The sequence below is a fragment of the Vanacampus margaritifer genome, chromosome 16, assembly GCF_051991255.1.
Source record: "Vanacampus margaritifer isolate UIUO_Vmar chromosome 16, RoL_Vmar_1.0, whole genome shotgun sequence".
NCBI classification, from domain to species: Eukaryota; Metazoa; Chordata; class Actinopteri; order Syngnathiformes; family Syngnathidae; genus Vanacampus; species Vanacampus margaritifer.
Window position 1 is genome coordinate 17,512,375 of NC_135447.1, and position 15,070 is coordinate 17,527,444.

Genomic DNA, 15,070 nt, shown 5'->3' on the forward strand with positions numbered 1-15,070 from the left:
TTTATGCCGAGAACACGGTGTGGAGTCATGAGACCATGAAAGTCACTCAAAGAATGGACTTTACTGTTTGCATCGACCGTTAGTATTTTAGTTGTGATTTACGGGTTACAGACAAAACAGGTTTATTTTTGACAGGTGTATTTTTATTTATTTTTTTCAAATGAGCTTTGCTTACATTTCATTATTGATGGTTCTGACAAAATGATACAGATGAATCTTTGAGTAGCACTCGAAGATTACAAGATAATATCATCCCATTTTTACTCCTGAAATATACACGTAGTTTTTCTCCCAGATGTATTGGTACAACTGTCCGGCATGCACTATAGCATTTTCGCCATGGACACCGAAAAAGCGCAGCAAATAATTCAGTAAATTGACAATTCCCAACATCCGGGCATTTTTTTATATTTCCGCAATGCAACACAATGCAAATGCTTCCTTTACACAGTGAAAACAAATGTCGCCAAAGTCTTTGCCTGCGACTTGCATACAAAACAGGCAGATAGTTATAGTAGTTGTTTTAGTAATCAAACAAGTCGACATTACATCACATTTTGAAATCAAAATAATCCTCACAAATCAAATTACAGTGATCCAAAATCAAAAGCTTCTCAACGGACGGAGAGTCATTTCACCGAGTAAGACCGCCATTTTGACTTGTGAAGTAGGCTCGGAGTTGTCAAGGAGTGGCAACGCAAGATGGCTGCCGGTGGCTTCACTTCCTGCTACCGGTCGGCGAGTAGGCGGCATTGCTTTTGACGCATGCGCAGTTACTCAGTTGAAACTACGGCTGGTAAACTAACTGGGAAGCTGCTTGCACTACACAAATAAGCGATCATCTTTCTTTCTTTAGGTCAAGGAGGCGCATTTTTTTTTACAGGTTCCATTTGCGGGAGAGAAAAAACCTGCCCAGCAGCGATGAACTTTTTTGGTTTTGGCCAAAGTGCGGACATCGATATAGTTCTCAATGATGCCGAAACAAGGAAGAAAGCTGAACATAAAAGCGAGGACGGCAGGAAGGACAAATATTTCCTCTTCTACGACGGGGAAACAGTGTCGGGGAAGGTCAACGTCACGCTCAAATACCCTGGCAAGAGGCTGGAGCACAACGGAATCAAGATCGAGTTTATTGGCCAGATAGGTAAGCGACTGGCGGGGGCCTGCACCGTCTGCACGACACTCAGCCTGGTCGAGAAGTAGCAGCAGAAGTAGACGTCTGACGGGCGATGGCGAATAGTCGCTTGCTATCACTCACAGAGTAAAAGTGCATGACTTTACAGTAGAATTCATTAAACCCTGGATTAAAATACCGGCACGTTCCCTCACACGAGCTTTCAAAATTGTGCGCAAGTGTCAGGTCTCGTGACAGGTCGTACGAGCTCGCAGGTCAGCTGACACAGCAGCCATTGATTGGCTAGCCGTCAACGCGAGGTCATGACGAGGTACTGCGAATATTCTTATTCACACTATCAACTATTTCTTTTTTTTTTATGCTTGAATTTACATATACCCGCGGTGGGTAGTAAGTTACGAGCTATATTTACTCTGTTAATGTAACTTCACTCTATCAAGTGTACATGTCAAGAGTAGTTTTAATTCAACATATATTTACTTATACTTTAGTATTGTTTATTAAGAAAAAACACTACATTTACTTTGTTACACTGAGCTACACAGCTCTCATTATTTGTATTTTGATTTTTGATCTGCAGGTATTTATTATTGCATGATCAACTTTCGTTACTGTTTCACCAATTCCATTTCACCAATTCCACACGGGAGCCTTTCTTAATGAAAGAGCCATCTACAGTGGATGCAGAAATAACTTGAATCTGCCAAAAGCAATAATAAATACAAATATCTTTAAAAAAAACAATAACCAATGAAAATCAGACATTGCTTTTGAATTGTGTTATGGTTCAACTTGAATTATTTAAAAGATAAACTCGTGAAACAGGCCTGAAGAAAAACGATGATCCCCTTAATGTTTTGTTGCTCAACCTTAGGCAATAACAGTAATCAAGTTTTGTTATGAGACTTCTGCACTTCTCAGAAGGTATTTTGGCCAACTCTTCAATGAACAAACTGTTCCACTTGTCTCGGGATCTTCACTGTTTTTTGGTTGTTGTTTTTTTTAAATATCTACTGTACACACACACACACACACTCACACACACACACACATATATATATATATATATATATATATATATATATATATATATATATATATATATATATATATATATATATTCTCTCATGTCGTACGCCCAATAATGAAGCTTCATGAGGCATTTGCAATATTTTTGTACTCCTCTAGATGGTGGTCTTGGCTTAAAGATACAGGCTAGTAGTAGTCAGTGTGATGGAAATTTAAGAAATTTCCACTGCATCTTTAAACTAAGTGCCAACTAGTGGAGTCAAAAAAATATCACAAGTGCTTCATGAAGCTTCATTTGTCCATCACTAGATTCACCACCTTATAGTATTCAGGATTATTTTGTATACACTCAGTTTTTAAATCAATTGTCTTAAATGAGTCCAGAAAAAATGTTATAAAAGATGTAAACCACTGTCAAGGTTAATACAGAGTGTTGAACTTGTCTTTTCATGTCAGGTTAGACTTCAGCAATGAGCAGGTAGCAGTTGTCAGAAGTGAATGACAAGCATGCACAAACTAGAAGGTATGAAGATTCTCCACTGCAGCTGTCTGATGGTATTAATTAATCTCTTCCAGAGCTCTACTACGACAGGGGAAACCACCATGAGTTTGTGTCTCTGGTGAAAGACTTGGCGCGGCCAGGGGACCTCATGCAGTCGCAGACGTTTGACTTTGAGTTCACACATGTGGAAAAGCCCTATGAGGCTTACACGGGCCAGAACGTCAAATTACGGTGAGCTCCATTTAACTGCTTTAGGCTATCGTGTGGCAAATATTTTCAATACTTGGCCAACCGCAAATACTTTCTCACAGATATGTCTTTTTCTACTTTAACTCTTTCACTGCCACTGACGTTAAAAGACGTCAAGTAAAAACCTACGCTTCACTGCCAATGACGTCAAAAGACGTCATCCAATGATTATTATTTTTTTTTTTTGAAACGGGTAGAGGAAACCCTTCCGCATGTCTGGTGAAAGTTTCAAGTCTGTCTGTTGTGCCTAATGACTATTTTTGGCCCCTAGAGGGCAGCGATGACTCTCTTTTGACAAGATCGGGTGGGCGTCAGTAGAGGCGGAGCTAGAGCGTCGAGCAGGAGATGAGAATGGAAGACAAAGGAAAAATGGCGGCCGGTCGCGAGGAGCTCACGCCCGAGACGTTTTTTTCAAAGACCAAAAGCATCGCTGAAAAAGCACATTGTTGACGACGATGATCATCATCGATGATGAAGATGAGGGTGGTGACTCCGTGGTTGAGAAGCATTGACGCGGCAGTAGAAGACGTTAGATGGAGCTAGATCGAGGAGGGAACGGGCAATGGCGAGCGTTTGCAAGCAGCTCTACACTTACAAGACGAAAGGCATCGACCAACGCTAAAATAGTACATTGATGACGACGGTGATCATCCTCGATGATGATGAAGGTGAATCCGAGCTTGACGGCGAAATTGGAACCGCTGACGCGGCGGCTATGACGGTGTCGTAACGCGGAGCGCAACCGAGCACGCACAGGCGGACGTTCGATCGGACGACGGAGAGTGCCCCGAGTCCAATGCATATTCATCGGAGGAAGTGTGTACAGTCTGCTACTTGCTTTTTATTCCCCGGAAAAAAAGGCCGTCAAGAAAGTGTAACGTTTGCACGCAAAACGGACCAATGTGAAAGTGAAAGTAAACTGTTGTGCGAGTCCTGGCGTCTCCTTGCACGCAGGAGAGCGTTACAAAAGGAAAAACTGTATTTGAAACATCCACATAATTGTAAGTAGTACCACAGTTGCACACATTTGTAAATAGTTTGCGAAATTGTTTTGTCAAATTGTTACGCTGTTGAATGGAAATAAAGGTATTTTGCAATCAAAAAACACTTTTTCATTGTTGGTGAAAGCGTTTTACAGAAGTAAAGCACTATTTAGGTGTTTGTGGCATCATTCATGAACAAAAAGAAGTGTACAATTCACTAGAGTGCATGAAATAACATTGTTTCACAAAAAGCTTTTTCTCCGTTTTTTGTTTCAAAAGAGAGAATTTCGGTGAAAGTAACCATTTTCTATTGTTGATTACTGAAGAACGGAATAAGGTAGAAACAAACTTTTTTTTCTGATGAAAGCTGAGAGTCTAATCTTTCATTTGGTAGTATGTGTGTTTCCATAGTCCAAACACAACATTTTCTGTGGACCTTGAAAGATCACTCAAAATGCTTAAATCGGCTGGCAGTGGGGACAACCCGTTTCTGAAAACGTCTGGCAGTGAAAGAGTTAATATATATATTTTTTTAATATGTTTGGTGTCAACTTCTGTTGTCTTTTAACTCTTTCACTGCCAGGATTTTTTTTTTGTACAATATGTAAGCATTGAACATGCATATTTGGAAAAGATAGGCAACAAACTTTTTGTGCCACTTCAACGTTTTCCGTGTGAATGGGTGGTACGAGATGTTTTGATCCATCTTGTCCACTCCATTCATCTTGGAATTGTAGTCCACAACACAAATTGGTTTTTCGAAAGGCACTTTTTTTTTTGTGCCTTCCGCCACACCTCCACTGTCCGCATTTCATCTTTGTGAAACGTTGTCACCATCCTCAACAAACGTTTGTCCTGCCATGCCACAATCAAAACATTTGTGTTGTGCCTTACCAGTTTCCCCCCCACCCCAAGGCCAGTGTTGGTTAGGCACGTTATCTCACTGGGTTCACCCCTGTTCTTCCTCAGCGTTCCACAAACATTGGTGCGCGCTGCCAGGAGACGTTCACACAAAGCAATCGAGTTATAAAAATTGTCCATGAATAGTGTGTACCCATTTCCTGGCAGACGATCCAGTAAGTTGAACACTGTATCGGGGAGAGAACAACTAATGCCAACATAGGTTTGCATATTGAAACAATAGCCGGTTTGGGAGTCACACAAAATGTATGATTTGATCCCATATTTGACCGGCTTTTGGGGGTTGTACACTTTGAACGAAAGACGTCCCTGGAAACTCATCATTCCCTCATCAATACAAATATTCCTGCCCGGTTGAAACAGTTCCTTGAACTTGTTTACAACGTGATTGAACACAGGACGAATTTTAAATAGTTTGTCGTCTGAACTGTGTGCCGTCTCGTTGTCGTTGAAGTGCAGGAAACTCCAGATGAGCTGGAAGCGGTTTCGAGGCATTGCGCGACTGAAGAATGGTGTCGTCTCTATTTCGTCCTGAGTCCAATACATTTCGATACTGGGCTTGTTTATATACCCAGTAAGGAATTGGAGTGCAAAAAACGTTTTGAGCTCAGACACAGACACTGGCTTCCAAGCACGACTCCTGCAGTGTGGCAGACTTTCAGCCCGTTTTTGCATTGACTGACGTGCAAATAAGTTTGTCTGATCAGCAATGTGCTGCAGAAGTTCGTCTGTGATGAAGAGCTGCAGGAAGTCAACTGGCCGGGTTGAATTCAGCTCTGCTGCGGCACCTCTTGGTCCTGGCTCCACAGTAAAGGGGAATGAGTTTGGCTGACAGCCTGCTTCATGCCAGCCAGATTTTTGGGGATCTGCAAATATACATTTCAATATCATATAATATTCATTTTAGATCAGTGTGATGCAATATATATATATATAAATATATATATTTACGTTTTTTCTTGGATCCACTGGTTGATGGACCTTTATTCTGCTCACTCTGAGGAGCGTCACTCTGAGCTGCAGCTGAAAGAAATATATACAATTACAATAATATCGAAAGAGCGTTTTCTTTTGTTGTTGCGGTGTATTGAAAACACTTTTTTTATACCTCTCTTTGTCGTCTTTGCAGTGGGACGTCGCTGTGAGCACGATCCACGATCTATGAATGCACATTCACGTTACACGAGGTGCTAGCAGCGTGCTGGAAAAGTATCTCATAGCAAGTTTGTGCTTACCTTCGACGTCTTCTGCGGATGAAATACTGTCCGAATCACTTTCTCCGTGGTCAGACTGTACCCACTCCTCCGAAGAATATCCATCGGACTCAGGATACTCTTCGTCGTCGTCCGATTGAACGTCCTCGTGCGGAGAAGTGCTCGGTCGTGCACCACGTTTTCCGGCGCTAGCACCGCTAGCCTCCGAGGCCTTAACACGCGGTCGAAGCTGCCGCCGCGTCAACACTGCAACTTCGGCATCAACCTCATTGTCGCCATCATCATCACCTTCGTCGGATTGAACGTCCTCGCGTGCAGAAGTGCTCGGTCGTGCACGACGTTTTCCGGCGCTAGCACCGCTAGCCTCTGAGGCCTGAGGACGTGAACGAAGCTGCCGCCGCGTCAACGCTGCAGCTTCGGCGTCAACCTCCTTATCACCATCATCATCGCGGTCATCATAATGGTGCACTTTAGCACTGGTTGATGCTTCTCCTTTTCCAAAAAATCGATCAAGCGTGGTCTGCTTCTTACCGTCGGTCGCCATTTTTCGTCTCTCCTCAATTCTCGTCTACTCCTCGACGCTCTAGCCCCGCCTGGCCTTTTATACTACTGACGCCCACCCGATCTTGTCAAAAGAGAGTCATCGCTGCCCTCTAGGGGCCAAAAATAGTCCTTAGGCACAACAGACAGACTTGAAACTTTCACCAGACATGCGGGAGGGTTTCCTCTACCCGTTTCCAAAAAAAAAAAAAAAATCATTGGATGACGTCTTTTGACGTCATTGGCAGTGAAGCGTAGGTTTACGTCATTGGCAGTGAAGCGTAGGTTTTTACTTGACGTCTTTAAACGTCAGTGGCAGTGAAAGAGTTAAACATGCTATATAAATAAAGTGGTATGGTAATGTGTAGTATGACTACTGTACTGTACATGTATAAAAGGTCGTTAAAAAGAATAATAAAATATATATTAAGGCTGCACAAACTAAATAAGTATATTTCACCTATATACCCAGGTTGTCCTCTAGTTATGAACATTAAACTTTCCAACGTTTCACATATTTCGCTTGCAAGTTAATAAATACGCGCCACATCATACATTATGGTACAGTAATGTACTGTAGTTCCCCTCTCTGCCACAACCCCACCGAGCATCAGCGTGTCATTTGCGCAATTCATATACCTCTCTGTTCTGTGATGCGCAACACAAGAGCCATGGTGCATGCACTCTTCATACACCAAATATTATAAATAAATAAAAATAATAATACTATATATATATATATATATATATGCATTTTTTAAATACATTTATGTACTATATAGACAGTACATACGGTATATAATTTGCTTCATTTTTTTATTTTTAATATAAAAAAAAAACAAACATAAAATTTAACTTTAAATTTAATGTCATTCAACTTACAAACAAATTCGACTTACAAACAACCTCTCAGAACCCATTGTGTCCATAAGTTGAGGACTACCTTTGATTGTTGAGACACTGAAATTAAACCATTTTAAATTAAAAAAGTTATCTAAATGATTTATCAATTTGTCTAAAATAATTTTTGATGAATTTGACAATCAATTAGTCGTCAATTAATTGATTAACCAATGCACCTCTGATGTAAAATATGAAAAATTGTCTTACAACATGGATTTGTAAAAGTGACACATTTGTAATTTTAACAAATGTAGGTCAAGTTAGTGTTGTCTCAAACAATGTCATTTATTTTTTTTCTACTTAACAATTTCAGCCTTTTTTATTTATTTATTTTATGGTGCAACTTTGAATATGGATTGCCTAGTGTGAGCGTGACCTAAATTATTATTTAGGTATTTTTTATAATAGAAAATACTAGGGAAAATGTGTTTTCCATGCAACTATTTTGATTTCAAGACTAATCTTTTGCTTCCAGCTATTTTCTGAGAGCCACAGTTGGCCGTAGACTGAGTGACCTCACCAAAGAGTTGGACATTGTGGTTCACACTCTCAGCACTTACCCTGATATCAACTCCTCCATCAAGATGGAAGTAGGCATCGAGGACTGTCTACACATAGAGTTTGAGTACAATAAATCCAAGTATGAATATGTTTCACTGATAATGCATATCGTTTGTATATTTTATTTAATTTTTTACTGATAAAGGGTGATCATGTCCTTTGCAGGTATCACCTAAAAGATGTAATTGTCGGCAAGATTTACTTTTTGCTTGTGCGCATTAAAATCAAGCATATGGAGATTGACATCATCAAGCGGGAAACAACTGGCACCGGGCCCAACGTCTACCATGAGAACGATACCATAGCCAAGTATGAAATCATGGATGGTGCACCAGTACGAGGTAATTTGGCAGATTGCATGGCACTTGTAAATGACTATTTTCTGCTTTTCTAACTACGCATGCCTGTCTGGTTCAATCAATCTAAAACATTTAATGAACAACAGACAAGGAAGGAAGACAATACAAGACGTAGATTATTTTTTGTTCGAGAGGAGAATGGAGATGTGCTCAGTTAAAATCTCCTACCCGCTCTGAGGCACACTCTTCCGAGCCCTCTCTTATAATTTTTTTTGCAGGGCGTTCCAACAACAAAATGTTTCAGTCCTCATCTTGTGATAAGAGCACAGTTCCTGTTATGCAGCTGCAAGAGCATGAGTCATGCTTTGCAATACTATAAGAGTAAATATGGGATAACTAATGTACATTTATTCTAACACTGCCCTTGACCTCCGCAGGAGAGTCCATCCCCATCAGGCTGTTCCTCGCAGGCTATGAGATAACGCCCACCATGAGGGACATCAACAAGAAATTTTCAGTTCGCTACTACCTCAACCTGGTCCTCATCGATGAAGAAGAAAGACGGTATTTCAAACAGCAGGTACACATACTACACTTTTGCTTGTCTACTGGCGACATCAAAACAATTCATTGTTTCATTATTTTTGTGCCGATTACATACTATGAGCGTTTTTGTCCAAACGACACGATTTTAAGTGAACTGGACCAGTAAAATCATATATTGTGATATTGCGCAGTTAAAATTATAACAATATCAGCATTGTCATGTTGCAATATTAACTCATTCAAACCCAAAAACTTATAACTAAGTTTTTTATAATACTTTGTCCTTCACTTATTTTTTGTGCTAGAGCTTACAGGAAGCTTTGAGGTAGCTTCTGACCTGAAGAGGTGGCTTAAAGCAATGTTAATTATTGCAAAAAATAGCCAACAGGTGGAAGCAGAGTATAAGAGATCAACACCGGGCCATGTTCCAACAAGCTCTTTTTCCTAATGTTTTAAACAGGTTTGTGAATATTGATGAAACTTAGCTATATTCTAATACTAATTGCTGCAAAATGGAAACGGGTACAAATATACTATTTTTCCTGCTGAAAGAAGTGACTCTAATCTTTCTTTTGGTAGGGTCTATGTTTTTATCGCAATATAACACAATATTCTGTGGGCCATGCAAAATTAGTCAAAATCCAGTAAAACAGCCGGGAGTGAAGTGGGTTGCTTCAGTGAAAATGGCTGCGAGTGAATGAGTTAAAAGTAGTAATCAGTTAAAAAGGTCTGGTTGTCTCCAATTTGTGCAGTTCTAGCACCCTCTGGTGGTTAGTTTATTAGTGCAGTTTTAGGCATGTTTTGGCCACTAAATTGACTCACTAAAGTGAGAACTATTTTAAATGTAGGAATGTTAGGAAGTCATCAACTTACTTATAAATGTGTAAACTACTATTGACCTTTTGCACATGACGTCACCACTCTAATGGGAATGCCCCTTCCGGGATGCTGGACGGCAAAAGAACCACTTGCCTGTACATTGAATCTGGTACAGCGTAAAGTCCTTCATCTTATCAATTATCTCATAAAATGGTCATATCTTGCTGTGCGGTCGGTTGTACAAATAGACAAGGGAGTAAACCAATTATTGCTTTTTTATCGCATACCCACTAATGAAGACAAAAGACGTTGATGGATAGCAACAATCAACAGAAACGACTGGCAGCCCACATATTATTCACGGATTTGTAGCGATATCTATTTGCGAGGTTAGTAGATAAATGTTCATACATTTTACTTGTAAACATACATTCTTATAACAGAGGTGTCGAATGTTTCAAATCACATTAACAAGCCAGATAGTTAGCGTCCACTCCAACTGCACGTACACACAGCTTATTTTTAAAATATAGCTTCTTTAAAACTATTAAGTGCATTTGACTGTTTAATAATGGGGGATTTCATCTTTGTGCTTGGAGTTTTTCACGCTGGAGCCGGGCGGACTCATATTCATGAAATGACTGCATAGCTTGCCTCTACAATAGTCTTGCTGCTCAACATAACATCATTACAGCGTTTCAATATAGAATGGATTGTGTCAAAATAAGTCAGTTAGCATGATCAACAAGTTTTACCTTCGCATTATGAGGTATATTGTCTCCCGATGCGAGCGTAACATCTCGTCCCTGAGACCGCCAGCGACGAGCGTTTAAATCAGCCCCGGTGTAAGGCGAGCCGGTTGGACATTGGCATTGACATGATAATGATAATGATAATGATATAGGTCGTGCGCTGTGAATTTCGCCAAAGTAGGCGATTTGATTAACTTGGTAAAAACAGCAGACGGCAGAAGGTAAGGGACTGTTTTCAAACTAGCGACCTCCAACTTAAGTAAATATCGCGCTCTGTGAGTACCGACTAACTGTGCAACTTCGACTGACAGGCGACCTTCGGTTGAAGTAATAGATTCCATGGCTCGATGGGCAATAGTAACTTTTAATTTGTAAAATAACAGTCGCTAAGTCATTAAGTCGCTCCGGGTCATGTCCACGTCCACTTCCATTCATCAATCATTTCCTTCCGCCGTCCGTCATAGGGCAGTCATGTGATCTCGTGACGTCGGTGCAAATGGTCAATACATTAAAATTCATCATACCGTCCATTATACATTAAAATATATATATACATAAATGTTGTTAATGCAATGCCATAGATTCCATCAAAACCAACTCTTACAATAAAATTGTATACCTTGTTTACCTGGTGCTTTTTTAAACATCATATCTGTTTAAAAACTCAAATAATGGTGACTAATGTAACAAGCAGATGCCTGCCACATTCTCAAAACTTTCACCAAGTCAGGTTTGGAATTTATATTTGATGACCTTCATGTCAGAAAAAGCTGACTCGCATAGATGTCAAGTCGACCTGTCTTGTTTTTATGGTCCTAAAATAATGATTCCGCCACCACAGCCATAGATCTTGAATGATCCTGCCATCGGTGAAGGGTGTTTTGTGCTTTACGGAGGCTTGTGCTGTTTTCTGAACTTGTGAACAATGTGCAGTTAGGTGAAATGCAGTTTCATACTGGATCACGTTAAAAGATTAGGTTGTTTTGTCTCTTATTGGTGTGACCACACGTTTCTGCCATTGTTGTTCGCCTCGCCAGCTAACATTGTTAAGGGGAAATTTGTGACCCGTCGGAATTTTGGACCTGTTTTTAAGCCTGTGGGTTTGCTTTGCACTAATAAATTACATGTGGAAATCGAAGTCTTCTCTATATCCGTCAATAAATCACAACTAAAATCTTTAATGGTCCCATGTCACTTTTTTCTTTTATAATCTTAGATGTAACTTTACCAGGTTTGCAAGATAATCTGGGTTGGAAATGCCCATGTCATTTTATAAGCTATTTTAGTTGGTCTTAGGCATCTGTTATTTTGAACTCCTTAACTCATTTACTCCCAGCCATTTTCACTGAAGCAACCCCCTTCGCTCCCGGCCGTTTTACTTTATTTTGACTAGAGATGCACCGAAATGAAAATGTTTGTCCGAAACCGAAAATGAACAATGCTTGGCCTAAAACCGAAACTGCGTAAAAAAATTATATAATTTTTTACTATCATTGCATTTATTATAATTAATTAAAATTAGAATATTATTATAAAATATTTATTTAGCACTGGTATTTTAACCAAGCACAATATAAATTGAAATGTGCCCACACCGCAGACATGTTGCATTAGCTAAAGACGGCCACCGGGATACCGGTGAAAAAGTGAAGCGTTTGAGTGGCTCGTATAAAAAAAAAAAAAGTGGAAGGTGCTGCAGGAGAAAGAGTGGCTCACCTGTACTCCATCCAGTACACGGCAGTTCTGTTTTTTTTCGATCCGCTTAAATGTTGTACACCAAGCGACGCCCCTCTCCTCCGGTGTGCGCAATGACCCCGGGAGCTGCTGCAAACTCACATCGTGAAAAGCCAGCGAGAAGCGAGGCGGACACTCACCCCCGCGTTCGCTGTTTAATTTAAACAGACGCTTGCTTGCAGCGTTTTTTTGCTTGCGTCACAACAACCTATTTTGGCCATATTCTTTCGGCTTTAATTTTATTTCGGTGGCCGAATACTCGGTGCATCACTAATTTGGACTGATTTTGCAAGGCCCACAGAATATTCTGCTCTGTTGCTATAAAAACATGGAACCTAGCAAAAGAAAGATTACAGTCTCTTCTATCATCAGGAAAAAAAAAGGTATTTGTATCTGTTTCCGTTTTGCAGCAATTAGCATTAGCATGTAGCTTAGTTTCATCAGTCTTTACGTTCCTGGTGAAAACAGTTAAAAAGAGCTTGTTGCAACATGGCCCTAGCTGATCTCTTATACTCTGCTGCCACCTGCTGGCCGTGTTTTGTAATAACTAACATTGCTTCACTGTTGCATGTTGCAAGATACAGAGTTTTTGCAGATTTGTGACCCCTCTGGCAAAAAGCGGAATAGAAGCCAGTGATGTGCACATGCCCAGAGTGTCGAGAAGTTAGTTAGTGGTAGTTTTATTGTTTATTGCGCATTTTCATGACAAGGTCTTACCTTTTTAGCAAGCTGTGGGTCCCGTTTCATCCTCTTAGGTCTTTCCACATACTACAATATTCACGCTGCTCCAATATTGATCCACGTCCTCCCGCGACGCTTGTGCGACTTCAGTTTTGCCCTTTTTGTCACAATTGACAGTGTTATCCTTTTCTGCTCGGTATCCTGATCGTGGTCATTGGACGCAGTGGAGATTTTTCCCTCCATGGTCAGAGCCATCTCCGGGGACAACTCCCGTTGCATTGTGTTGGATCCATTGAATTTTTATTTCTTCTTTTTTTTTTAAGTGACACCCTTTGCGGCCATCCAGAAAGCACTCAATGTCGAATTGACCAATGTGTGTGCATGTGTCTGCATGCGTGGTTATGTTATGCATACAACAGTGGGATAAAAAAAAAAAAGTTGGATTTTGATGGATTGGAACATTTAATTTTTTTCATCCACATATTTGAACACACAACAAAACCGCTAGAATTGTCATGTTACGAATATGAATGAGTTTGTTTTCTGTTAGCATGCTATCCAACAGACCTTGATGAGTCATTTTTGTCATGGTTAAATATATTGAGTTATTACACTTAGCAGTTGCATTTTTATTCGGGGGGGAAAAAAACTTTGTGATGTTGCAGGAAATCACGCTGTGGAGGAAAAGCGATGTTGCAAGGAAGAGCATGTCTCATCAAGCCATCCTTGCCTCCCAACGCTTCGAAGGCTCCTCCAACCCGGAGAAAAGCCAGGCTGATGAAGAGGGCGGCTAAAAAGCCCCAGCCCGCTAGTTGTGAATATGAAATTCATTTGTGTGCGTCGGGAGTGAATGTGCTGTGCTTATTTAATGTACAAGGGTGTGCCGACTGTCGAGGGAACAGGGCAAGCTCAAATTGTACTTGCAAATTATTATATTTGTTTGTTTCAAACACCTTGAGGTTTCCAATGGCCGGAGTTTACCAAATAGAGACTTATTTTACTGTGATGGATAACTTTCTCGACGGAACAAAATAAACACCAAATTAAGTAATGAGTTTGTATTGGCTTAGCTAACATCAGCATCTCCATGCTTTTGTATATAATTTGCAAATACATTTTGACTTAAAGTGTGTGTATGTGCGTGTCTCAAACATAGCCTTTAATTCGAGCCTCTTTGTGCTGCAACTGTGGTCAACCATTTATCAACCAATCATTGTGGGAATGCTGAAAAGCATTATCATTCTTTCAACTACAATGAATACTTTGTAATTTTCACATAATTTATCTTTCTATTTACTTCATAAGCATTCAGCTCAGCATTCGGCTTTCAGCATTCCCACGCAATTTCTACAAAAATTGCACCTAGTCTATATTACAATTGCTGGATTGGAAACAACTTTTAGTCATTTTGAGTTCAAGAAATATGCAGAAATATATTTTTTAATATACATAATCAGCTTACATATTACTTTTGATACCGCTTAATTGAATGATAGACAATACATTTTCAGTGGTGTGTTGCTTTTAATATTTTCTTACATTCCACCAGAAATTACTTTTTTTAATAGCATCATATCATAGGACCAGAGGTGCCAAAATTAAAAATTAATTCAAGTGAAAATATAATTTAAAAAATTAAATACTATATATATATATACACACACACACAAATTAATAAAAGTAAAAAAATAGATAAAATGAGATTTAAAAAATTAATGTCTAAATAAATACCAAAATAAATATAATTAAATATCAATCAAAAATTAAAAATGCTCTGCTCTCACATTTATTTATTTCATGCTGCAGACATTGTCAGGTTGAAATGTTATTCAAATGAGGGGGCGGTCCTAAGGGTGTTTTGGGTTGGGTTTGGTTGTTGCTGTTGTTGTAATTTCAGTTTTTATTTTCACTTTTCTTTATTTAGTCATTTATGTATTTTTTGTTTTGGTCCTCCATATCATATATGCTGAATGCCTTAACTAACTTAAGTCACTTTTGTGTAAAAAACGTGACACTTTTGAGTTCAAGAAGAAAAAAACCGTTGACATTTTGATGGCTGAAGGAAGTGTGTGCGTGTGTGTAAAATACTTTGAAGGAAACACTGTGTTAAAAGCCTTGCCAGAAAAAAAATACTCTTTCCTGCTTTTGCAGACCAAATAATGACTCCTGTTTTTAAAATAAATAATCTACAATCAAAAATTA

At 39.5% G+C, this 15,070-nt stretch overlaps 1 protein-coding gene across 3 annotated transcripts; it reads left to right on the forward strand.

Moving 5' to 3' along the window:
• The first annotated feature begins 771 nt into the window (after positions 1 to 771).
• On the forward strand, positions 772 to 15,070 carry vps26bl (vacuolar protein sorting 26 homolog B, like). 3 transcript variants are annotated; one of them, XM_077546620.1, is made up of 6 exons: positions 772 to 1,144; positions 2,741 to 2,897; positions 7,952 to 8,116; positions 8,203 to 8,378; positions 8,774 to 8,916; positions 13,046 to 15,070. In XM_077546620.1, the coding sequence occupies exons 1-6, from the start codon at positions 922 to 924 to the stop codon at positions 13,400 to 13,402; spliced, it is 1,221 nt and encodes a 406-aa protein (XP_077402746.1). In that variant the 5' UTR covers positions 772 to 921; the 3' UTR covers positions 13,403 to 15,070. The 3 variants fall into 3 exon arrangements, with proteins under 3 accessions (XP_077402746.1, XP_077402747.1, XP_077402748.1); XM_077546621.1 differs by having other exon boundaries at positions 13,534 to 15,070; XM_077546622.1 differs by having other exon boundaries at positions 13,093 to 13,311.